Source organism: Lampetra fluviatilis, chromosome 38 (assembly GCF_964198595.1).
Source record: "Lampetra fluviatilis chromosome 38, kcLamFluv1.1, whole genome shotgun sequence".
Taxonomy (NCBI): domain Eukaryota; kingdom Metazoa; phylum Chordata; class Hyperoartia; order Petromyzontiformes; family Petromyzontidae; genus Lampetra; species Lampetra fluviatilis.
This window is the reverse complement of record NC_136312.1, coordinates 5952516-5978958: the sequence shown is the minus strand read 5'-3', so window position 1 is coordinate 5978958 and position 26443 is coordinate 5952516. Positions and strand designations below refer to the sequence as shown.

General features: G+C 51.9%; 1 protein-coding gene across 2 annotated transcripts in view; it reads left to right on the top strand.

Annotated features, from left to right (window-relative positions):
• The window catches only part of LOC144945596 (inositol 1,4,5-trisphosphate-gated calcium channel ITPR1-like), a 252589-nt gene that overhangs the window by 59823 nt on the left and 166323 nt on the right, over positions 1-26443 (top strand). For both annotated transcript variants that reach the window (XM_078874090.1, XM_078874089.1), the window contains exons 5-11: positions 5713-5871; positions 15545-15643; positions 16731-16814; positions 17021-17167; positions 18257-18352; positions 24749-24933; positions 25922-26021. In XM_078874090.1, the coding sequence (XP_078730216.1) occupies positions 5713-5871; positions 15545-15643; positions 16731-16814; positions 17021-17167; positions 18257-18352; positions 24749-24933; positions 25922-26021 (870 nt within the window). The remainder of the gene's footprint in view (positions 1-5712; positions 5872-15544; positions 15644-16730; positions 16815-17020; positions 17168-18256; positions 18353-24748; positions 24934-25921; positions 26022-26443) is intronic.

The window sequence follows — 26443 nt, the reverse complement described above, 5'->3', positions numbered from 1 at the left end:
TCAGAGAGCCGTGAGCGGGAGATATTTTTTTATCTACTATTCTTTTTTAATTGCAGGTCAGGCCCACTGAGTTATATAGCTGAAACTATGGAGCTATATAGCTCAACGAAGTGGCTTATCGTCGGGTGGAAATGTATAGCAGCCAAATATTCTAAAACGCACGTTTCTAAATGTGGAGAGAAAAACCCGGAGGACCCCAAAGAAAAATCCTCGCGACAACGGGGAGAGAGAGAGAGACACGCAAACTCCAAATATACAGCAGGCGTCAGGGTCGGGATGGAACCCACGACCTCCTGTGTACCAGGCGAGGTAGTTAATATACAGCAGGCGTCAGGGTCGGGATGGAACCCACGACCTCCTGTATACCAGGCGAGGTAGTTAATATACAGCAGGCGTCAGGGTCGGGATGGAACCCACGACCTCCTGTATACCAGGCGAGGTAGTTAATATACAGCAGGCGTCAGTGTCGGGATGGAACCCACGACCTCCTGTATACCAGGCGAGGTAGTTAATATACAGCAGGCGTCAGGGTCGGGATGGAACCCACGACCTCCTGTATACCAGGCGAGGTAGTTAATATACAGCAGCAGGCGTCAGTGTCGGGGTCGAACCCACGACCTCCTGTATACCAGGCGAGGTAGTTAACATCTCACCTCTGAGACGGCCACCAAGCCATCGGCTCGTCCCTTGAGCGGCAGGAAATCACTTCGACCTTTTTTTCTTTTTTACACAAACAAGAATCGACCTCCCAATTCCGTTCCCCGCTGAACGCATCTCGTTAACGGTGGAGAACACTCAACTCCTCCCGCGCGGTGCCTGGGAATTGGAACCCCGATCTGCTCGTCGATATTGTCCTTAGAGTTGGAACAAAATTATTAAGCGGTTGTGTTTGCAGTCAAGAGAGTATGTGAAAATAACGAATAAATAAAACTCGCTCTCCCTCCGCGTGTATCGTTAACGCCACCTTCGGACGGAAAGCGTGAAGACATCCGGGACGTGTTCCAGAATTCCATTCATCCGCTAAATATTGGCCTAGGTATGATCATTCGTATTTATGTACGTTGAACTTCCTTCGCACCTTACTTAGCCAACCGTGCGAATCGGAGGTGCGGCGGAAGGTCAGCAAACTAAACACGAAAAGCAGTTCTAAAGAAATTAGTTTGTCAATCTCGATGATTTAAAAGTGCCATAGCTCCAGTGGCTTCCTAATATCGGAAGGAAGAGCGTTCCAGACGGCCGCAGAAGCAGCAGCGCATCTGAAAGCGCCGGGCGATGATGCGGTGAGCGCCGTCTTTGCTCGATGCTGCGAGGATGAGCGGAGAGTTCGCGTGATCGTGGTTTATGCTCCATGACGAGATCAGCGAGATATCGTGGTTCATTCGTAGCCAAGCACTTTGCGTGTAACGTCCGCCACTCCGTTTACTGAAACCCGGACAGGACCCGGTTGCAATGATTTTTTTTTTTCGATCGTAACTTTGTTGGCCACACCGTACATTAACGAACCACGGAAAAAATTTACCCGTAAAAACAAAGTTTTTCACTATAAATCCTTTATATGCGTGGCGGCTAGAGTCCTCTCGTCCTCTGGCTTGAGATGGCTGCCACCTATGGGTCAGATGAATGGCTGCCACCATTAAGCAATTGGTAATTAAATATAATTTATTTTTTCCTAAACAGTGTAAAACTTTTGGAAAACATTTTTCACGAAAATACATTGTCACGCACAACGAGTGTGTGTGCAAAATGTCAGCTCGATTGGATCACGGGAAGTGGGTTAAAAAACGACCGAAAGATTTGCACGGTCGTAAGCGCGCAAAGCAAGCAAGCAAGTGAACTTAATATAAAGGATTTAAAAAAATCTAACCCATCCACCAAAGTTTGGCTACGTGTTTCATTTACGATCCACACAGCTCCTCCCGTGTTTGAAACCGCCGCGGTGTTTGCCGTTCAGAGTCAGTGGCGGGGGAGGGAGGGAGGGAGGGTTGAAGGCGATGTGACGTTGCAAATAATCTCATTAAGTCTTGGAGCGGCCAGGTCCCGGGGGGCTTTGAAATGAGAGCGGCAATTTCACACCCCCGCTGCTCGCAAATTCGATTGTCGATTCAGCTTTAGATTTATTCTGTTAAACGAAACAACAACAGCAACAACAAAAACCGCCCTCAAGGCCAGCAACGCGGAGTTACCCAGCGCCCTAACCTACCGCCCTCCTCCACACAGTCGATCGCGTGGCTTAACGGGTGTTTAGGTGACAGCAAATTAAATGCATTCACCGAACATAAACCTCCTACCTCCACCGCCCATTCGCCAATCTGTCTGCTCACCCCCCCCGCCCCCCGTCGCACTATGGGCAGAAGGTCCTCCCTCTGCCAGAGTAATCCCCAGAGGGCGTTTGGTCTACTCTTCCGCACGGTGATAAGCCACTTCGTTGAGCTATCATTTTTTTTATTTGCTGTCAGGTGGGGTCCCAATACTGTTGTTGAAAACAAAGCTCATGGTGGTTGTCACAGGGGCCCCAACTCGGAGCTTTGGCAAGGCACCCCCTTGCTCCCCACGACATAAGAGAATATGGTTGGAGACCTTTGGGGTGCTCCCTGTGTGAGTCTCTGGGTCTCTGTGTGAGTCTATGGGTCTTTGTGTGTGTCTATGGGTCTCTGTGTGAGTCTAAGGGAGACTCTGGGTGGGTCTACGGGTCTCTGTGTGAGTCTATGGGTCTCTGTGTGAGTCTATGGGTCTCTGTGTGAGTCTATGGGAGACTCTGCGTGAGTCAATGGGTCTCTGTGTGAGTCAATGGGTCTCTGTGTGAGTCTATGAGTCTCGGTGTGAGTCTATGGGAGACTTTGCGTGAGTCAATGGGTCTCTGTGTGAGTCTATGGGTCTCTGCGTGAGTCTCTGGGTCAGTGTGAGTCTATGGGTCTCTGTGTGAGTCAATGGGTCTCTGTCTGAGTCTATGGGTCTCTGTGTGAGTCTGGGAGATTCTGCGTTAGTCAATGGGTCTTTGTGTGAGTCAATGGGTCTCTGTGTGAGTATCTGGGTCTCTGTGTTAGTCTATGGGAAACTCTGTGTGTGTCAATGGGTCTCTGTGTGAGTCTATGGGTCTCTCTGTGAGTCTATGGGTATCTGTGTGAGTCAATGGGTCTCTGTGTGAGTCTATGGGTCTCTGCGTGAGTCAATGGGTCTCTGTGTGAGTCTATGGGTCTCTCTGTGAGTCTATGGGTATCTGTGTGAGTCAATGGGTCTCTGTGTGAGTCTATGGGTCTCTCTGTGAGTCTATGGGTATCTGTGTGAGTCAATGGCTCTCTGTGTGAGTCTATGGGTCTCTCTGTGAGTCTATGGGTATCTGTGTGAGTCAATGGGTCTCTGTGTGAGTCAATGGGTCTCTGTGTGAGTCAATGGGTCTCTGTGTGAGTCAATGGGTCTCTGTGTGAGTCTATGGGTCTCTGTGTGAGTCTATGGGTCTCTGTGTGTGTGTATGGGTCTCTGTGTGAATCTATGGGTCTCTGCGTGAGTCAATGGGTCTCTGTGTGAGTCTATGGGTCTCTGCGTGAGTCAATGGGTCTCTGTGTGAGTCTATGGGTCTCTGTGTGAGTCTGTGGGTCTCTGTGTGAGTCTATGGGTCTCTGTGTGAGTCTATGGGTCTCTGTGTGAGTCAATGGGTATCTGTGTGAGTCAATGGGTCTCTGTGTGAGTCTATGGGTATCTGTGTGAGTCAATGGGTCTCTGTGTGAGTCTATGGGTCTCTGTGTGAGTCTATGGGTCTCTGTGTGAGTCTATGGGTATCTGTGTGAGTCAATGGGTCTCTGTGTGAGTCAATGGGTCTCTGTGTGAGTCAATGGGTCTCTGTGTGAGTCAATGGGTCTCTGTGTGAGTCTATGGGTCTCTGTGTGAGTCTATGGGTCTCTGTGTGTGTGTATGGGTCTCTGTGTGAATCTATGGGTCTCTGCGTGAGTCAATGGGTCTCTGTGTGAGTCTATGGGTCTCTGCGTGAGTCAATGGGTCTCTGTGTGAGTCTATGGGTCTCTGTGTGAGTCTGTGGGTCTCTGTGTGAGTCTATGGGTCTCTGTGTGAGTCTATGGGTCTCTGTGTGAGTCAATGGGTATCTGTGTGAGTCAATGGGTCTCTGTGTGAGTCTATGGGTATCTGTGTGAGTCAATGGGTCTCTGTGTGAGTCTATGGGTCTCTGTGTGAGTCTATGGGTCTCTGTGTGAGTCTATGGGTATCTGTGTGAGTCAATGGGTCTCTGTGTGAGTCTATGGGTCTCTGTGTGAGTCAATGGGTCTCTGTGTGAGTCTATGGGTCTCTGTGTGAGTCTATGGGTCTCTGTGTGAGTCTATGGGTATCTGTGTGAGTCAATGGGTCTCTGTGTGAGTCAATGGGTCTCTGTGTGAGTCAATGGGTCTCTGTGTGAGTCAATGGGTCTCTGTGTGAGTCTATGGGTCTCTGTGTGAGTCTATGGGTCTCTGTGTGTGTGTATGGGTCTCTGTGTGAATCTATGGGTCTCTGCGTGAGTCAATGGGTCTCTGTGTGAGTCTATGGGTCTCTGCGTGAGTCAATGGGTCTCTGTGTGAGTCTATGGGTCTCTGTGTGAGTCTGTGGGTCTCTGTGTGAGTCTATGGGTCTCTGTGTGAGTCTATGGGTCTCTGTGTGAGTCAATGGGTATCTGTGTGAGTCAATGGGTCTCTGTGTGAGTCTATGGGTATCTGTGTGAGTCAATGGGTCTCTGTGTGAGTCTATGGGTCTCTGTGTGAGTCTATGGGTCTCTGTGTGAGTCTATGGGTATCTGTGTGAGTCAATGGGTCTCTGTGTGAGTCTATGGGTCTCTCTGTGAGTCTATGGGTATCTGTGTGAGTCAATGGGTCTCTGTGTGAGTCTATGGGTCTCTGTGTGAGTCAATGGGTCTCTATGTGAGTCAATGGGTCTCTGTGTGAGTCAATGGGTCTCTCTGTGAGTCTATGGGTATCTGTGTGAGTCAATGGGTCTCTGTGTGAGTCAATGGGTCTCTGTGTGAGTCTATGGGGGGCGGGGGGTCTCTGTGTGAGCCAAAGAGAAGAGTTGGTGGGAGGCTATTCGGGCAGATCTTGGCGGTCACGCGTCTACGGTGCAACGGCCGCGAAACCCGGCAGACGGTTGACCACGTTGGTAGCGTGGAGGCACGGAGGTGGCATCGACGACTTTGCCCTTTGATGTCAATCTTGATTCTTGTTAACAACCTCCTCCTCACCATTGGAACCTCATTTGCCAGTAAAAAAATATGATAATTGTTTTTTTACCCTTCTATCTGGCAACAAAACTGACACCTTTTTTACAAGGAGTCATGTTTACATAGACCACAATACCTGCGGTCATAATGCAAACAAAAACATAACTCTGATAATGTGTGCACTGTCCTTGAAGTTGATCGGTCCACACCCGTGTGAGACTAGGCTCTAAAGAAAGCCGTCTCGGGTGTGGACCAATCAACTTCAAGGACAGTGCACATAATTAGAGTTATGTTTTTTGTTTGCATTATGACTGCAGGTATTGTGGTCTATGTAAACATGACTCCTTGTTAAAAAAAGGTGTCAGTTTTGTTGCCACATAGAAGGGTAAAAAACCAATCATCATATTTTTTTACTGCCAAATGAGGTTCCAATGGTGTAAAGGGGGTGTGTTCTTACTCGTCTTCTTCCACGCGTGTGTCCCACTCCTTCTCCCGCCCGCCCGCGCCTCGCCCAGCTGCTGCACATCAAGAGCAACAAGTACCTGACGGTGAACAAGCGGCTGCCGGCGCTGCTCGAGAAGAACGCCATGCGCGTGACGCTCGACGGCGCGGGCAACGAGGGCTCGTGGTTCTACGTGCAGCCCTTCTACAAGCTGCGCTCGCCAGGAGATAGCGTGAGCACTCACTCACACGCTCGCTCGCGAACGAGATCACTCACTCGCTCGCTCACTCTCTCGCTCGCTCACTCGCTCGCTCGCTCACTCTCTCACTCTTTCACTCACTCGCTCACTCACTCATTCACCCCGCTCGCTCGCTCATTCACTCACTCACTCGCGAGCGAGCGAGCTCACTCACTCACGGCGCTGTGCAGAAGAGCTGTAACCGAGGGGACGGGACACGGGCAGGCTGAGTGTTGCTGTGTGGACGTCACGTGATTCCATGAGGAGTCATTCACAATCCAGCGAATGTCGAGGGGCAACTTAACTCTGAGCGACAATTCTAATATCTGACTCTTAATGTAAACGGCGAGGAATGTTAATAACTCACGGAGCCCCGTGTGGCTGGCTTTGGGCGGCTGTGCGTGGCCCTCAGTAGTATTATTATTATGCAGCATTACCCTCATTTAACGTGCTGATGAATATTTAATCCGAGAGACGCATCTGTTTCCTTTTTTTTTCTCCCCTTGATGACAGCAGTAACGTTTGATGCTTAAACCTCCGTGCGGAATTATTCGGTTTGTTTTTTGACCGTATAACCCGGCTATGCCTCAGGCAATCCGTGAACATTTCATCACGAATTTCCCCGTTGCAAATTTTCTCCATTCGCCTCGCGATTGCCTCAAACAAATCAAATAAATCAGCACATTACAGCGGAGCGGGAACGGTACCGGGGCAGGGGGCGGAGGGCATGGAACGAACGTGAATGAAAATAGGAATGAAAACAAAGGGGAATGAAAACAAGAAACCCATCACACCCTCAGCGATTGCGGCGGGGAACGGTAACGGTGCCGGGAGGATAACGGAGCGAACAGGAATGAAAAAAGGAATGAAAACTGGAATGAAACAAACAGGAATGGAAAAAAAAACAGGAATGAAAACAAGAAACCCATCACGCCCACAGTGATCGTAGCGGGGAACGGTGCCGGGGGAGCACGGAGCGAACAGGAATGAAAAAAGGAATGAAAACTGGAATGAAATACACAGGAATTTCAACAAACAGGAATGAAAACAAGAAACCCGTCACCCCCTCAGCGGCGAACGCCGACTGAGCAGAGTAAATCGTGACCGCGAGCACTAAATAAAGTGCATCAGTGTGCAACGAATAGCACGAGAAGGATACGTGGTAAACAAAATAAATAACAAGAAAGTTTACTTTTTAATCCATTTAAAATTTAAGATTGTTATGGGAAGGTAAGCTCACCGCTAATGACTTTCCTTTCCGAAAATGACATAATTTTTTTCGCATTGAATATTTAGTTTTTATTGCAAATTTTAATCTTCCATAATACAGGTTTTTTTTAGGTTAGATACAGTTTTTTTTTGGGTTAGATCGTGATCTAACCAAAGAAAACTGTGTTAAACCACATTTGAATCTTATTTGCTTTAGCCCGGTTCAATCTTTGTCAAAATTGAATGAAGTTTACATTTGGTCGCGGTTGTTTTAAATGTAAATAGTATATATATATACACGTGTTTAGGTTTTTTATCCTCAAAATTGGAGTGAATTAAATCACTGGCGTCGTTGTGGAGATTATTAATGGACAAAGTGGTGGAGAAAAACTCAACTCATTCATCAATAACAGCTGCGTAGTGGCCTTTAAACTATTTAATAGGCTAAGTTTCAGCCTATTAAAAAAACACATGGCCCCGGCTTCATGAGCCGTGCGGGAGGGCAGTTTCGCCAATTGTCACCCATTATACATTCTGTTTCCTTTTAAGGCCTCACACATTGTTATTTTACGAACGCGTTGAGCGTTTGGTTGTTGGCTTTTGTGATTGCGCGCCGCTGCCGACGCGGAACGCGGCGGCGAAATCACCGAATCACTTGCCACGCAGAAAAAAAATTAACCCGTAAAAACAAAGTTTTTCACTATAAATCCTTTATATGCGTGGCATCGGTTTTATTTTATTATTCATTTCTGTTTTTCTTGAGTAACCGTTTCATTTTTATCACATTGGTATTTTTAATCAAATATGCAATTTTTTTTTTCCTAAAAAGTGGAAAATTTTGGAAAAATATTTTCACGAGAATAAATTGTCACGCACAACGAGTCTGTGTGCAAAATGTCAGCTCGATTGGATCATGGGAAGTGGGTTAAAAAATGACCGAAAGATTTGCACGGTCGTAAGCGCGCAAGCAAGCAAGCAAGTGAACTTAATATAAAGGATTTAAAAATAGATTAGCCGACACTGTGTATCCGTCTCTCTCCCCATTTATATATTAAAAAAAAATCATTTCTTACATTACCCATCTGCCCAACGGCCTTCTGGGAGTGCGTACATTCCAGCGGCATTGGTTCAAATGCAGGCAAAATTCTGGACCAGTTTTCGCCGGACGGTGTCTCATCAGCAGAATCAGGGCCTGCTTCAAAATTAATGCTGGTGAACTGACAGATGTTATGGGTTAAATGGCCATCTGTTTAAGATATGGGTCCCAGGTCACTCTTATCAAAGAGGCAACGGCGTTTCACACATGTCATCGGGTTTATTTAATCTCGCGGTTAAATGAACGATACTGGCTCTATGTGGCACCAACTTGCACACACGAATTTAAATGTTACATTTTGTCTGATATTTTTTGAAAAACATACTTTTTATTAGTTTCTTACACTCAATTCCAATATTCAACGCAATGTTCTTCTTTTAAGCCCAGGATGCTTGAGCAACTCCCCATGAATCCACATCACATGATGGAAGGCTTTCATCCGGCAGTGGATTTACAAAGGGCTGTGAACTCGTATTATAAATAATTTGATGACATCATCTTTCTCTATTTAAGACGGGAAGCAGGTGCATTGCTTCACTATTCTGCCAGTTCGCCCGATGATGCCGGTTGATGTAATTACCAGCGAAACGTCGAACTAATCAGATTGTAAATGTTGTGGATTTACTCTCCAACACACCGGTGGGCTGACGTAGTCACTAATCGGCGCTTTGTTTACGTGACAAACCTTACTGGAGGTTTACGACACATTTACACTTACGCGATCTATCCCAAAAACCTTTATTATGAATGATATTGGTTGCGAAAGCCAGCGCGTTCAACTCGCATTATATATTTATTATTACTATTATTGAGAGACCTGAAGTCTCATTTTCCAACAGGAGTTGATCAAACATGACCGCCGTTATTCTCCCGGATGAAAGGCGCGGCAGAAGGTCAGGTGGCGTCGCTTGCATCGAATGTGCCGCCTCTCAGGCGCACAGCGTCTTTCCCCATCAACGGGCCTTAGCCCGGATGGATTAAAATACCGACCGTCCCACTCACCGATGTTACCCCCCCCCCCCCGCCCGTTTAACGTGAAGTTGGCTTTCGCCACCAATATCATCCATAGTATAGGTTTTTTGGGGTTAGATTGCATAAATAATTTAAATGGAACATGCCAATTCGTTACTAGTACAGCACTAACCGGTGTGTTGGGAGAGCAAATCCACGACATTTACAATCTGAGTGCGACGTTTCGCCAGTAATTACAACTAGCATCATCATGCGGACAGCCAGATAGATCGCTTAACGAATCGGCTGTTTACGTGACAGCCCTTACTAATTTGCTGTGTCGGGTGGTGGCGGGTTTAACGACACATTTATAAAATAAATTTATATATTATATACCACACTCCTCCCCTCCCAACACGAGATTTTTCGTGTTATTTTTGAAAAAAAAAATCAACGACGTTTTTTTCACCCGCGGGGTTTAACGCGACGCAGGCCACGCGGCGGACCACGGGGCCCTACGGTAACCCGGGCTATGAGCCCACAGCGCCGGGCCGGGCGCGTGGTGCTGGCTAGACCAGCGCTCAACGCCACGGCGGTACCGGCAAGCGGCGCTTCACGGTGCGTCGTCGCATTCCGAGCGAAAACAATGAGGTTTTTTTTCACTTGAGTTTATGCGCAGTACCGGTGGAACATCTCCTGTGCGGTCAGTGGCATGAGTGGCACGCGGGCTGAGACACGTAACATATTGTAACTTTTGCTTTAAAATCAAATATTTCAAAGTGTGTCTTGTAAATCCGTAGAATACGGTAAACGTATTGTAACGGCATGGTTAAATGTCGTGAATATTACATCGCGGCAAATATGTTCGACTGCAGCAAATCAAAGCGCAGAGTTAAACACGGGTGACATCAAAAGCAGTTGTTAGCTCGAATCAACGCGCAGGGTTTAAACATCGTAAATATCAAACAGCGTAAATATCAAACATCATAACAGCAGGCGGCCGGCCGTCTCCTGCAACAGAGCGGAAAAAAAAAACATCACAACAACAACGGCGGAGGTGGTGAGAGTGAAATGTTCCAGCAGAGGTCTGCGGATTAAAACTTTCGGAATGAAACGCGGATTAGTGCCACCGTCGCTCCAGCGGCGGTTTGGAGACATCAACGTTGCACAGAGCTCAGCAGTAACTCATATATTTGTACTTTATTTTTATTTTACCAGGTAACGCCCCGCTTAGCTTTATAGCTCTTTATCAGACGAGACCTGGCCACCAATGATAGCCCGACGGAGTGGCTTATCGCGTGGAAATTCATAGCAGCCAAATCCTCTGAATGCACGTTGATTATAAATTTGGAGGGAAAACCCGGGGAGAAAAATCCACGCGACCACCAAAGGGAAAAAGACACACAAATTCCAAATATACAGCAGCAGGCATCAGGGTGGGGATCGAACCCACAACCTCCTGTATACCAGGCGAGGTTGTTAACATCTCCTAGCCACCGTGGCGCCCCTGACACTAGGATTAATGCATTGAATGCCGCTGTAAATGGAGATGCAAGATGAAAAGACCAACGCAAAAAACTGAGTTAAAAAATCAAATAACAATACGTCATACGTTGACATAATTCCTATAAGACGTAGGTTTTTAATTTAATCGATTCTTCTGGCAAAGGGAGTGGATATGACCCAATGCCTGGGCAGACAGCGATGTCACGGCGGGCATCAGAACGAAGTATTTATACCGGAGAAATCCGATAAGCTACAAAGCTCTTTTTTCACAGACGTCCAGCCGATGAGACGGCCTCTCTCCATCCCCGTGCCCCCCGCGGTGCCCAACGCCGCAGCTCAGCGCGGTTTGAGCCGAAACCTCGTCGCGCGTCGCTCTCAACGAGCGCGGCTCTGTCACTCCGTCGGCAGGTTGCGTGCGGTGGAGCTACAGTGTGGATACGCCGCCCCCCCCCCTACCCCAACGGCGTCTGCTTGGCGTGGAAGAGTAGACCGAGTACCCCCCCCCGAGAGAGTGAGAAAGAGAGCTCCAGTGGAGAGGTGTAGCGGTGGTGGTGGAGCGGTGGTGTTGCGGTCAGCGCGCTGAACTATGAACCCGGTGACCCGAGTTCGATTCCCGCTCACGGTCAAGACCAGTGACGATTATTTGAACCGTTCCTGGGCCTCCTCGAGGTCGACTCAGCTTTAAATTATTACCTGGTGCGGTGTATAGCAAACATTGCCACTAGAGATACAAAGGCGGTCGGGTGTGGTGCTGGCCACCCACCCCCTCGTGTACTGTTCCCGCCTTCATAGGTGCTTGCGAACAACTTTTCCCCCAACAGTCTGTTAAGGCTATACGGGGGTTCCTCGTCTGTTTTTGGTAGTGGTGGTGGTGTAGTGGTGTTGGTGGTAGTGGTGATAGCGGTGGTTGTGGTAGTAGTGGTGATAGCGGTGGCGGTGGTTGTGGTAGTGGTGGTGTAGTGGTGGTGGTTGTAGTAGTGATGATAGCGGTGGCAGTGGTTGTGGTAGTTTTGGTAGTGGTGGTGGTAGTAGTGGTGATAGCGGTGGTTGTGGTAGTGGTGTTGTTTGCAAGCAGTTGCAGGGCTGCGCCCTTATCCCCTTTTGTCATGCTGCAAAAGAAAAACCCCGTTCCGTGCTCTGGCAATGCTTTGCCAGCTTGGCACCCTGCACCAAGCAGATTATCAGCTCGCCTTTAAATCAAATCAAGAATATTATCCACGCACCACCCGCTAATGTTGTGTGTAGAGTCCGCGGGTGGTGGTGGGGGGGGGGCTCGATTAGGGGCCAGCCCTCGGCTCTTTTGCTCAAACCCGATGAGAATTGGGGGCCAGGAGGGATTGGGGGGCAGGAGTTGTGGGGGCGGTAATTAACAGAACGACGGGAAATCTGCGGACGGCACAACGAGCTCCCCCCCCCCCCCCCACCAATGCCCGCTCCCCCCCCCACCCCCCAACGTTAGAAGACCGATGGAGCTAGCACATGGAGGCAATTAGGAGTGCCGTTTAGCGGGGCCCAAGGTCACGTGGTCCAGAGAGACGGTGACGAGACGGTGGCTCGTCCTGAACGGCGCGTCCAGCCTCCACATTTTCGCGTAAAAATCCCGCCGCTGATGGCCCGCTGGATGCGGCCTGTTGTGCAGCACTTGTTCATCCTTCGTACGGCTGCTGATGATGCAGATGGCTGAGCAACGGCTGCAATTTGACATTCGGGCGGTCAAGCCAGAGTATATATTTCGATTTAAAGCTTTCGTGACTGCAGGGATTAATCTTCTTGGTTCTTTCAGTAAAGTCACGTAGTGACTTTGCGTTGTGGCCGAAACGTCGTGAGAATTATTTAATTATGTTTTATTTTTATTATTTTATTATTTCCATTCTACGTGACTTTACCGAAAGAACCAAGAAGACCAGAGTATATAATTACAATAACCCCCCACCTCCACCTCAAATCGTTGCACCTGATGAGTTTAATGATGACGTCACCCTGCTACTACTGCTCTATTTAAGACCGGGAGCAAGAGCAGAGCCTCACCATTCTGGCGAATTGCCCCGATGATGCTGGATGCAATTACCAGCGAAACGTCGTATTCAAAAAATGTTAATGTTGTGGTTTCACGCTTCAACACACCGGTGGGCTAAAGCAGTGAACTATTTGTCTTTGGTCAACGTGACACTTTTTTTGCTGATTGGCCGTGTCGGGTGGTGGAGGGTTACGACACATTTATAAATAACGCGATCTAACCAAAACACGCTGATTATGAACAAGCCAGATAATCTGCGTGCAGCACTGTGGAAGTAGCAGGTGTTGCAAAATTCTCTTCCTTCCCGTGGGCGTCGATGAGATTCCCGTACCCTGGCTCGCCCGAACTATTATTTACTATGAACTAAACACATTTTTTTATTGTACCATGCAAGGCCCACTGAGCAATGTAGCTCTCTTTTAGAGGTGACCTGGCCACGAAAGATAGCTCAACGAGGTGGCTTATCATCACGTAGAAATGTCCAGCCGTCAATTACCCTGAACGCGTGAGGTTGATTCTAAATGTGGGGGGAAAAAGTGGAGGACCCGGAGAAAAATTCACGCGACCACGGGGAGAGAGAGACACTCCAAATATACAGCAGGCGTCAGGGTTGGGTTCAGACTAACAACCTCCTGATAACATCTCGCCACTGTGGCACGACAATGATACAACAATGTCCTTTCTGTATGGGATCGAGCGTTGCCCCCTTGCACACGTGAGTTTTATCCAGGCGCTTCGGTTTCCTCCCATTCATTGACGGGGAACATCTTCATACATAGAGGACTGCAGAGCATGGGCAATTGTTGGTGCCGGCTCACTGCCTCTCTATATATTAAACATGTTGAAAGGCAATTAATGAGTGTTAGTGCAGCAGTATCGATGGCAGAAGCTTATACGGCTCATATTAAGCCGTTTTGTTTGTGATTCCTTGGGTTTAGAGTTCATAGAGCCAGACTACAGGCACGTTTATGACTCTCATGCAGAGCCTCACCGAGCCAAAGTCGAGCACCATCCTCCGGACGAGAGCCTCGATTTTGTCTTGGCCCAGAACCTAATGCTGGAGTGACGTTCAATTTCACAACCGCCCCCTCTGTACGAGGTTACACGCACGCCAGGGTGGTGACGAGATGACTTTGTGAGCTGGCTTGACCTGGGACCAGAGCCGTGGACATCGAAAGGCAAGACGTGGCAGAGAGGGAGGCTGATTGCTGGTGGGCAAGAGAGCGGTGGGCAGGGCTGTTGAGGGTGAATGGCCATCGCGAACAAATGCCCTCGGAATGACCTCATCCAGAAATCCTCATCGAATTGGAGCGGGCGCACGAAAGCGACCGTTTGCGTCGCTGGTCATCATCGGCCATGAAGTCCTCCCGCAAGCTGCTGCCGCCGCCGCTGCCGCCGCCGCTTCACGGTCCCGCGATGCGACAATCCGACAGGCGCCTGCTTCTTTGTGAAACAACTCTCTTCAGTCGGGCCGGAAACATCTTCGCGTGTGGAGGATCGCAGAGCTCGGGCGATTGTGTTGGTTCGCGCCGCAGCTCGTCTCTCGGTTCCTCGGCGATTCATTTAATTGCTCGCGCATTCTGGAGAAGACGGCGATTGTCATCGCGTTGATTATGATGTCCGGCGCTTTCTCACTCCGCTGCCAAACGCCGTGTGAGTCACGTGGACTGTCTGACCGCACTTCACCACGGCCGGCGAGCGCAGGACCGGCTACCGTACCGCTCGATCCCGAACCACGGCCTTGGAATCGAACCTCCGGCTCACCGCCGCTCGCGTCGCCTGCGCCTGACGCAGTGTCACCCTTTGGCTGAGGCTTGAGTCAGCCGCACGACGCGTCCGACATTCCCACGCTGCGCCGCCTGACCCCCCCCCCCCCCACTCCGGTTAGAGCCTGGCGTAAACACGTCAGATGCACCTCCGGGCGGTTTACTTGTCCGCGCCGGTGGAGACGTCTTCCCGATCACGTCGGTGAAGTCTCCCCTTGCCACCTACACATTCCCGCGCTGACCTCCGTTGACTTCTGACCCCCCCCCCCCCCCACTGTTCCTATGACACAGTGTCGGCGTTGCAGCTGTGTGTGTACGTGCGTGTGTATGTGTGTGTGTACTTGCCCCGGGTGAGCGCCGGGTGGCTAAAGCACAGCAAGTTGGCACAGTAGGGGGCACAGGTGGTGCATCAGCCACTCATCTCGGTCATCTCGGTCAGTCGACCCGTGGCACCTTCTTTGTCTGCCCCGTGACCTCCTGCCAGCGGGCGTTTGACATTTCACGTGGCCTCAAGGTGCACTTGGCCTGGCACAAGCGTCGTGGTGACGTCACCGCCACTTAGTGGCGAATGGCGGTTGTTGTTGTTGTTGTTGTACTTGCCCCAGCAGTCTGTTGATGCTATACGGGGGATCCTTGCCTTTGCAGTGGTTAGCCCACGGTGCTACGAGCTCGGCGACCCGAGTTCAATTTCCCGCTGACAGCCACCAACGCCGGTGACGATTGTCTGAACCGGTCATCGAAATAGGCGTCCCCTAGGTCCACTCAGCCTCAAATTAGTACCTCGTACGGTGCGTAAACATCGCCACTGGGGAGACAAAGGCGGTCGGGCGTGGTGCTGGCCACCCACCCCCGTCGTGCGCCGTGCCGGCCTTCGTTGGTGCTACTCACTAACAGCACTTGCCCCGACAGTCTGTTCAGGCTACACGGGGGATCTTTACCTTTGTTTTTTGCAACTACACATGGCAAGCGGAGGTGGTAGCGGTTCGTGTGAATCCCATCTGGCTGTCTCTCCCTCCCTCTCTCCGTCTCTACGATTCTGGCCGGTGAGGATGATTGCGAGCAACATCTCACGACGCATTCGGTCGAGCCGGTGACCGGTGCGATGCGCTGTGTCTGCCGCAGGTGGTGCTGGGCGACAAGGTGGTGCTGAACCCGGTGAACGCCGGGCAGCCGCTGCACGCCAGCAACTACGAGCTGGTGGACAACCTGGGCTGCAAGGAGGTGAACCACCATGCCCGGCACACGTCGTGGCCCTCCGATGGCCTCCGATGGGACGTTGAGGAGGACGCCACTGGTCGACTGGGCCTTGATCTCAGCAGCGGATCGATCACGGCTGCTGCTGATGACGACGACGACGACGACTGATTTGAACGTTAACATGTTCAACAGTAACCCCTTTAACCGAGTTATGGTTCATCTTCTTGGTTCTTTCGGTAAAGTCACGTAGAAGGGAAGTAATAAAATAATAAAAATTCAAATTTGATTATGTTATATTTTTTATTTTTATCTTTTTATTACTTCTCTTCTACGTGACTTTACCGAAAGAACCAAGAAGATGAATCCCTGCAGTCACGAAAGCTTTAAATCGAAATCGAGTTATGGTTGTTATCAACGCGCGGCGCTCGTGCCAGCCTAGGTGCGCGTTGAGGCCACGTAAACAGACCCAGCTTTGCAAGGGGTTGACTGAGTGAGACGGCTGGTGAGATGCACCCACCTGTGCTCCCCCGCTGTGCACAGTTGGTGCGTCTTGCAGAAAGACAAAGAACCCCCCCCCCCCCCCCACTTATAGCCTCAGCGGATTAAAGGGGATGCTTCGTGAAGGTGGCGCGCACCGCCGCATTCACCGCGTTGACCTCGCAAACTCGCAAGTGCCACTGTGCGTAACCGTGACCGAGACGATATCGTTGTTGCAATTTAACGTATCGTTGCGATTTCGAACGCTTCTCTCGTGTTCGGCCGAGCCACCGCTTCGCAGATGAGCTGTTGGGGCGCCGCGGTGGCTAGGAGATGTTAACTACCTCGCTAGGTACTCAGGAGGCCGTGGGTTCGATCCCGGCCACGACGCCTGCTGCTGTATATTTGAAGTTTGCGTGTCTCTCTCTCTCATCATCACGGTGGCTAGGAGATGTTAACTACCTCACCAGGTACGCAGGAGGCCGTGGGTTCGACCACGACCAGGACACCTGCTGTAGTACGGGACGAGGGGCTATGTCTCCTCGGTTGCCGCAGACTTTTGTGAGCGTCTGGCATCGCGGCGCCTTCGTGACGCCGTTGTCGCTGTTGTCGCCGTCGCGCCGTGGCCGTGCAGGTGAACTCCGTGAACTGCAACACGAGCTGGAAGATCACGCTCTTCATGAAGTACTGCGAGAACAAGGACGACATCCTCAAGGGGGTGAGTCCATGACCGCCCCCCACCCCCCGCCCTCCCACCTCCCCCCCTTGGGGACACGCGGCGGAATTGTCGTCCGTCACGCGCGCGCACACGCACGTCATCGTAACGGGAAAGGGTTAACAGCGCTCGCCCCAACGGCCTGGTGAAGGCTTCGCGGTCGGGCCGTAGGAGGTTGATCTTTGGCTCTGTGCGTGCGTGCCACACAGGGAGACGTGGTCCGCCTGTTCCACGCGGAGCAGGAGAAGTTCCTGACGTGCGACGAGTACCGCAAGAAGCAGCATGTGTTTCTGCGCACCACCGGGCGTCAGTCCGCGTCATCCGCCACCAGCTCCAAAGCACTCTGGGAGGTGGAGGTCAGAGGTCGCCCTCGCTCGCCTCCCCCCCCACCCCCACGCTCACCCTGTTTGCGCGTCGCGGTGGCGAGGTGTTAACGACCTCTGCTGGTGTACGGGAGGTCGTGGGTTCGGCCCCTTCAGCTTTTCCCTCCACATTTAGAATCAACGTCACGCGTTCGGAGTATTTGACTGCTGTACATTTCCGCGCGATGATGGGCCACTTCGTTGAGCTGTCATTTGTGAACGCCGGGTCGCTTCTGAAAAATAACTACACAGCTCAGTGTGGCCTTACTTTGTAAAATAATTGTTAAAAATAATGTTTTTCATTTTTTTTTGACAAGAGCCTGGGACAAAGCACAAACTGTAACAAGGGGGGTACAGAAATTCCACAGACGACCGAAGCCCAAAGTCAGTTCAACATACAGAGTTTGTTGTCTTACCCCCTCACCTCCGATCAGCACGGTCGGCTACGCACGGTGCGAAAGAAGTTCAACATACGTGCACACGTAACAAAATAACCCGCACGCTCCGAGCGAACTTACGATCGGTAAACATCCCTCAGAGCAGTGACTGACACCTCTCTAACCCCGGGGGGTGGGGGGGGTGATGCCCCAAGCGCCCGTACCCCCTCCCCTCCGTCCCCTGTGTGCGCACCTCACGCCCGGTTCAGTATGAATTGGGACCTTCTGGCCTCAAACTCTCGCTCCCGTGCCCCTTGAGCTCGTGACTTAAACAGCAGCTCTGTTCCTGCGCGAGGGGGGGGGGGGCTAGGAGGGTGTCGTGCCGCCGCTTCCAGGAGACCCACCCCCACAGCTCACCCCTCTAACTCGCCGCTCACCCCCCGTCGCTCAAAACGTACTCACCGCTCACTTCGGCGCAGGCGGTGCGTCTGTCATCTCGGTCGGCAAACGCAATGCACCCTGGGTCCCGTCCCGCGACCGACGGTCAGCCGGCCGGCGGCAGCGACCCTTCCGCACTTCACGCGGTGACGGCCTCAAAGCGCACCTAGCCTGGCGCGCTCGCCACGGCGACGTCGCCGCCGCCGCCGTGTCTCGGTGTTGAATTCTGAACGGACGCTGCTGCCGCTGTTGTTGATGTTGCCCACAGGTGGTTCATCACGACCCCTGCAGGGGCGGCGCCGGCCACTGGAACAGCCTCTTCCGCTTCAAGCACCTGGCCACGGGCAACTACCTGGCGGCGGAGGTGAGCGACGTTACCACGCGGTCGCGATGTTACCACGGCGTCGCGACGTTACCACGGGGTCGCGACGTTACCACGAGGTCACGATGTTACCACAGGGTCTCTACGTTACCACGGGGTCACGATGTTACCACGGGGTCGCTACGTTACCACGGGGTCACGATGTTACCACGGGGTCGCGACGTCACCACGGAGTCGCTACGTTACCACGGGGTTGCGACGTTACCACGGGGTCGCGACGTTACCCCGGGGTCGCGGTGTTACCACGGGGTCACGACATTACCACGGGGTCGCGATGTTACCACGGGGTCTCGATGTTACCCCGGGGTCGCGACGTTACCCCAGGGTCGCGACGTTACCCCGGGGTCGCGACGTTACCACAGGGTCGCGGTGTTACCCCGGGCTCGCGACGTTACCACGGGGTCGCGATGTTACCCCGGGGTCGCGACGTTACCACGGGGTCGCGACTTGCTGTGCGATGCCACAACTGCCGCGTCGTAATCCAGCCGCGCGGCGACTTTCGTGAAAATCCTGAGATCCTCAAGTCGGACGGGGATGTCCATCGCTTGAGGAATATGTCAGAGGAAGTGACAGGTGGCGTTTTGCACGAGAGAGGGGAGCAACGCTCGATCCCCACACAGGTGGTGATGAATAAACAAATGGCGATTAATCCGCACTCGATTAATCCACACTCTGCTGTTCCGCCTCATCCTGACCAACCAGGGTATGATGATGTTGCGAAATTCCCCTTTCCCATGGATAATGGGGAGTTTGACAACAACAACATCTGTGTGTATGCGTGTGGTGATCCACCAACCCTCGCTGCTGCTGCTGCTGCCTCCACAGTGAATCACTACAGGTAGCACCAACACTGCGCGGGACTTTCCCGTGGTTTTAGGATTACACCATGGAATGTGGCGCCACTGTGGCGAGATGTTAACTACCTCGCCTGGTATACTGGAGGTCGTGGGTTCGATCCCCGCGGTCACGTGGTTTCTCTTCTCCGGGTCCTACGGATTTTTCCCCGCACATTTAGAACCAACGTAGCGCATTTAGAGTCATTTGGCTGCTGGACATTTCCACACGGCGACGAGCCACTTCGCTGAGCCATCCATTCGTGATGGCCAGGCCGCTTCTGAAAAACACAGCTCAGTTGTGGGTCTGACCTGGTAAGTAAAAAGAAAAATGCTTTTCGTAGTTTTTAGTTGACGTTCGGACAAACGCAACAATCTCGCAGCGTTGTCAGGGGCGGCTCTCCGGGCCTTGAACCACGAGCCCTGCCACACCGTCTCCCCACCACACCACCACACCACCACACCACCACACCACCACACCACCACACCACCACACCACCACACCACCACACCACCACACCACCACACCACCACACCACCACCCCACTACACCACCACACCACCACACCACCACCCCACTACACACCACCACACCAGCACACCACCACACCACCACACCACCACACCACCACCCCACCACACCACCACACCACCACACCACCACCCCACCACACCACCACACCACCACACCACCACACCACCACCCCACTACACCACCACCCCACTACACCACCACCCCACTACACCACCACACCACCACACCACCACACCACCCCACTACACACCACCACACCACCACCCCACTACACCACCACCCCACTACACCACCACCCCACTACACCACCACCCCACTACACCACCACACCACCACACCACCACACCACCCCACTACACACCACCACACCACCACACCACCCCACTACACCACCACACCACCACACCACCACACCACCACACCACCACCCCAATACACACCACCACACCACCACACCACCCCACTACACACCACCACACCACCACACCACCACACCACCACACACCACCACCCCACTACACCACCACACCACCACCCCACTACACCACCACACCACCACACCACCACACCACCACCCCACTACACCACCACACCACCACACCACCACCCCACCACACCACCACACCACCACACCACCACACCACTACACCACCACACCACCACACCACCACCCCACCACACCACCACACCACCACACCACCACACCACCACACCACTACACCACCACACCACTACACCACCACACCACCACACCACCACCCCACTACACCACCACACCACCACACCACCACACCACCACACCACCACACCACCACACCACTACACCACCACACCACTACACCACCACACCACTTCACCACCACCCCACTACACCACCACCCCGCCGCCCTGCCGGCCACATCGCCGCGCCGGGCCGCCTCGAGAGGGACTGTGAAGAGTGGACTTTTTGGCAAGGCCATGACTAGAGGGGGGAGGGTGTCTTCTAGTTCAGCATACACCGGTGTTTTGGAGAGTAAACCCACGACGTTTGCAATTCGAGCACCGAAGCCGTTCCGCCGGTGATTACAGCAACCGGCATCATCAGGCGACGGCCAGAATTGTGGAGGAAACCTCCTCCTCCTGTTGCGTTTCTCAATTCGAGGGGGTGAATGCGACGTCCACACTTGCGGGCCAATCAGGTGCGACGATCAGAGAGGGAGCGGGGGTTTATGTCATGTGATATGAATCACAATGGGCGGCTGCTATTATTATTATTTTTTGGCAATGCCTCTGCCCGGCATTTGGATTCTAACGGCCGAGAGGGAATAAACCCAATATAAAGCTTCTTCTTGGTTCTTTCGGTAAAGTCACGTAGAAGGGAAATAATAATAAAGTAATAAAAATAAAACATAATAAAATTATTTTGTTATGTTTTAGTTTTATTATTTTATTATAAAATAATTTTATTATGTTTTATTTTTATTACTTTATTACTTCCCTTCTACGTGACTTTACCGAAAGAACCAAGAAGATGAATCCCTGCAGTCACGAAAGCTTTAAATCGAAATTTAAAGCACAGCTGTCTGCTGCTGCCGTTTGTTGTGTGCAGGTGAATCCTGATTACCGGGATGAGGCTGAGGAATCTACCCTCAAATCTCCTGTGAGTCGTGTGTGTGTGTGTATTCAGCCTCAAATGAAGTACCTGGGTGCGATGTGTAAACGTCGCCACTGGGGAAACAAAGGCGGCCGGGCGTGGTTCTAGCCACCCACTCCCTCGTGCGCCGTGCCGGCCTTCATAGGTGCTCGCTAACAGCACTTGCCCCAACAGTCTGTTAATGCTATGCGGGGGATCTTTGTCTTTGTGGTTGAGCGTGTGTCGTGATAATCGTAATTTCCCATCTCTTTACTGCCCCATAATCAAACCCCTGGTGGATGAAGGCCTCCTCGTACGAGCTGCATCAGTCATTTTATGTATTTGACCATACTTCACCATGCTGGTCAGCGTGGGTAGGTGAAGGGGGTGAGGTGTGCAAGACTCGTTCAAATATCCACTCGTCAGTGGTGTCGGCCACAGGCAGGATTCGAACTCGGGTGGCCGTGTCGGTGTGTGTGTGTGTGTGTACGTTCGGGACTCTTTAAACCTTTACAATTAACGACGTTTTTTATTTTATTTTACCAGGCCAGGGGCCCCACCCTGAGCTATTTAGCTCGTTTTCAGAAGCGACCTGGCTTTTCATCACGTGGTAGTTTACTGGAGCCAAATGCTCGAAACGCGTGATGTTGATTATAAATGTGGGGAGCGGCGGTGTAGCGGTTAGCGCGCTGCGCTACGAACCTGGCGACCCGAGTTCGGTTCCCGCTCACGGCCAACACCAGTGACGATTATCTGAACCGGTCCTGAGCCTCCCCTAGGTCGACTCAGCCTCAAATGAGTGCCTGGTGCGGTGTCTAACCCTCGCAACTGGGGAGACAAAGGCGGTCCGGCGTGGTGCTAGCCACCCAACCCCTTCATAGGTGCTCGCTAACAGCACTTGCCCCTACAGTCTGTTAAAGGCTATACGGGTGATCTTTGTCTTTGTGTACGTGCGGGACTTTTAAAAACTGGAGAACCCGGAGAAACATCCACGTGACCCCCACGGGGAGAGAGACACGCAAACTCCAAATATACAGCAGGCGTCAGGGTCGGGATTGATCCCACGACCTCTTCTATACCAGGCGAGGTAGTTAACATCTCACCACCGTGGCACCTGTCACAGTGTGTAAACATAAGCACTGGGGGAGACAAAGGCGGCCGAGCGTGGTGTTGGCCACTCACCTACCCCATGCGCTGTGCCGGCCTTCGTAGGTGCTCGCTAACATCACTTGTCCCTTGCCCTAACAGCCTCTTGGAGGCTATGCGGGGGATCTCTGCCTTTGCTTTGTGGAATCCTGCGTTCCGTTTGTGCCAGCTCAACTCACCACCACCTCGGGCCTTCGGTGTCACGTTTCTTTGCGTCAATGTTGTCTATTTATTTCTCGTTCCAGCTTTTAAACGCAAAATTTGTGAATGAGTATGTCAATTTAGCAAACCAGAGGACGAGCTTTGGGAATGGAAAAAACACCCCAAAAAAAATTGCAATTAAAGTTGAATTGTATGCTAATTCACTCTTGAGTCGGGATTGACAGGGGCTGAATGGGAATCAGTGGTTCTAAGTAATTATGGGTAAACGCACAGAGAATCAGAATCTTTATTTCAGACTGGAGGTGGAATCCGATGAGCTATGAAGCTCTTTTTGGCACCGATGCCCAGTAGGGGTACGGGTTCAGCGAGTTACAACTGCAAACAATAAAACGATAAAAGTGTAATATAGAGAAAATGTAAGCAATTCACAAAAAAATAAATAAAAATCAAGTCTGCAATGTGATATATGTTTGTTGAACTTCTTTTGCACCATCGTACGTAGCCTACTGTGCCAATCGGAGGTGCGGGGAAGGGGGGTGGGGAAGGACAACAAACTAAACTAATCGAAAGGAAGAGCGTTCCAGACGGCCGTGGAAGCGCATCTGAAAGCGCCGCGATGGCGGTGACCGGTCTTTGTTTGCGATGGACAGCCAAAGCTGCCGCTGCTGCTATTGCGGGGATGGCCGGAGTGTCGAGTGACGATGGTTTATATTTACTTGACGAGATCAGCAATGCATTGTGGTTCATTTGCGGCGAGCGCTTTGCGCGGAATGAGCGCGACCCTTCAGCGTATTCGTACAAGTCGCACGAGTGCAGGAATTCCCGCCAACTCTTCAAACGCATCGTTCGCTCGATCTGCCTCCAGGAATTTTCCGTTGCGTGCCGTCGTTCGTGGCTTCCCCCCCCCCCCCGCCGCCAACATTCCCATTGGCAGGAGGCCACCCACACGCCCCATCCACCGCACGCCTTCTCATCGGCTCCCTCTGCGTCAATCTCTGGTCCGGCGTGTGACGTCGGAGATCAGGCGTCAAGGCGGGGGTGGTGGGCGGGGGGGGGGGGATTTTTCTCCGGGCACCGAGAAAAATCACGGTGGCAAGATGTTCACGAGTTCGCCTGGCATCCGCGGAGTTTCTGTTCCCCTCCGTTCGTTTCGGCGTCTCGTACCGGGCTCGCGTTGTGTTGCAATAAAAAACATAACAAAAAAAATACCTCGCCATGTATACAGGCGGTTGTGGGTTCGGTACCAACCATTGACGCCTGTATATTTGGAGTTTCCACGTGCGAATGTGTCCGTGTGTCCATCTGACAGTGTGACCATGTGACCACGTGTCCATGTGACCACGTGTCAATGTGTTTGCGTGTCGATGTGTCCGTGTGTCCCTGTGACAGTGTGACCACGTGTCCACGTGTTCACGTGACCACGTGTCAATGTGTCCGCGTGTCAATGTGTCCGTGTGTCCATGTGACCATGTGACCACGTGTCCACGTGTCAATGTGTCCGTGTGTCCATGTGACCACGTGTCCACGTGACCACGTGTCAATGTGTCCGCGTGTCAATGTGTCCGTGTGTCCGTGTGACAGTGTGACCATGTGACCACGTGTCCACGTGACCACGTGTCAATGTGTCCGTGCGTCCGTGTGACAGTGTGACCATGTGACCACGTGTCAATGTGTCCGCGTGTCAATGTGTCCGTGCGTCCGTGTGACAGTGTGACCATGTGACCACGTGTCCACGTGTCAATGTGTCTGCGTGTCAATGTGTCCGTGTGACAGTGTGTCCATGTGTCCGCGTGTCAATGTGTCCGTGTGTCCATGTGTCCGCGTGTCAATGTGTCCGTGTGTCCATGTGACAGTGTGACCACGTGACCACGTGTCCACGTGTCCACGTGTCAATGTGTCCACGTGTCAATGTGTCCGTGTGTCCATGTGACAGTGTGACCATGTGACCGCGTGTCCACGTGTCAATGTGTCAATGTGTCCGTGCGTCCGTGCGTCCGTGCGTCCGCGTGTCAATGTGTTCGTGTAACCGCGTGACCGCGTGTCCGTTTGTCGTTGTGCCCGTGCGTCGGCGCGTCCGTGCGGCCTCCCAGGGCGACGGTGCCGAGTCCTCCGAGTCGGCGTCCCCCGCGCCGCCGCCTCTCCGCAGCCGCCTGCGAGGCGGGGGGCCGGAGCGCGTCATGTACGCGCTCGTGTGCGTCCCCCACGGCAACGACATCGCCTCCATCTTCGAGCTCGACCCCACGACGCTGCAGCGCGGAGACTCGCTCGTGCCCAGGCGAGCGCTCAACTCGTCCAGTCGCTCGCTCGCTCGCTCATTTGCATTCGCTCACCCACTCGCTCATTCACTTTCTCGAATGCTCGCTCTATTTTTCTCACTCGCTCCCTCGCTCACTCACTCGTGCCCAGGCGAACACTCACCCATTCAACTCGCCCAGTCACTCCCTCGCTCACTCAGTATCTCACTTGATCGATTGCTCACTTATCCATTTGCATTCACTCTCAAGCACACATTTACAATTGTAAATGTTCTGGATTTACTCTCCAGCACACCGGCGGGCCGAGGTAGTAGCTGATTGGCACGTTTTGTTTACAAAACAAACCTTACTGGCTGTGTCGGATGGTGGAGGATTACGACGCATTTATACTTACGCGTTCCTACCCAAAACACCTTTATTATGCTACCAAGAGATTCGTTCATGAGGCTATCCACATATACAAACACAGAGACAATTTCAACCGAGAAGATTTATTCTTGCTTAGCAATCATTGGAAGGATTTGATCAACCATTTCGGGTCTTAATTGATTGTGTTCATGCTTACGTGACTTTCAGACCGCATTCCATTATTTTTCTCTCCCCCCTCCTTCATTCGAAACATAGTTGGACTCGTCCATCTGAACAACCGCCAGTTGCTGTCCGTGGTGCTGACATTAAGAAAAAAAACGCCACTTTTTTCAAATTTTCTCGTGTGGTTTTCACACCTGATGATGATTGCTTGTGTTGCAATCGAAACGTCGTGAGAATGTTATTGTTTTCTTTTTATTATATTATTATTTCCCTTCTACGTGACTTTACCGAACGAACCAATTATATGATACCTTTATTACGAAGAATATTGGTCGCGAAAGCCGACGTGTTAAATCCCTTCATCTGCTCACTCAATCGCTCGCTCGCTCGCTCACCCACTCACCGGCACGCACACAGACCAAGCTCTGCATGTTCATAGGTGGTTTGCTTTGACGTGCCGTCCCGTGTGCCCGTCAGGAACTCGTATGTCAGACTAAGGCACCTGTGCACCAACACGTGGGTCCACAGCACGTCGTCCCTGATCGACCACGAGGAGGAGAAGCCGGTGATGATGAAGGTTAGAGAGCAACCACTACCGGCACACGTCAGCCTGCGTCTTTGGGAATTGGTGAAAGAGATTTGAAGATGCGAGTCTTCAAATCTCTCCATGGTCTTGCACCACCTCCTCTCGCCTCTCTCATCTCCTTCCATGTCCCCGGCGACCCGAGTTCGATTCCCGCTCACGGCCAACACCGGTGATCAGCCTCAAATGAGTACCCGGTGCGGTGTGTAAGCATGTGACGTGCTGGCCTTCATAGGTGCTACTCTTAACACCACTTGCCCCAACGGTCTATTACAGGCTATACGGGGGATCTTCGTCTTTGTTATTGTTGCGTACGTGTGTGCAGTGGCCCGTGTTCGGGCCAGCATCGGCGATTGAATATCCGTACCGGTCCCGGGCCAACCCCCCTAGGTCGATTCGGCCTCAAAACGAGCCGT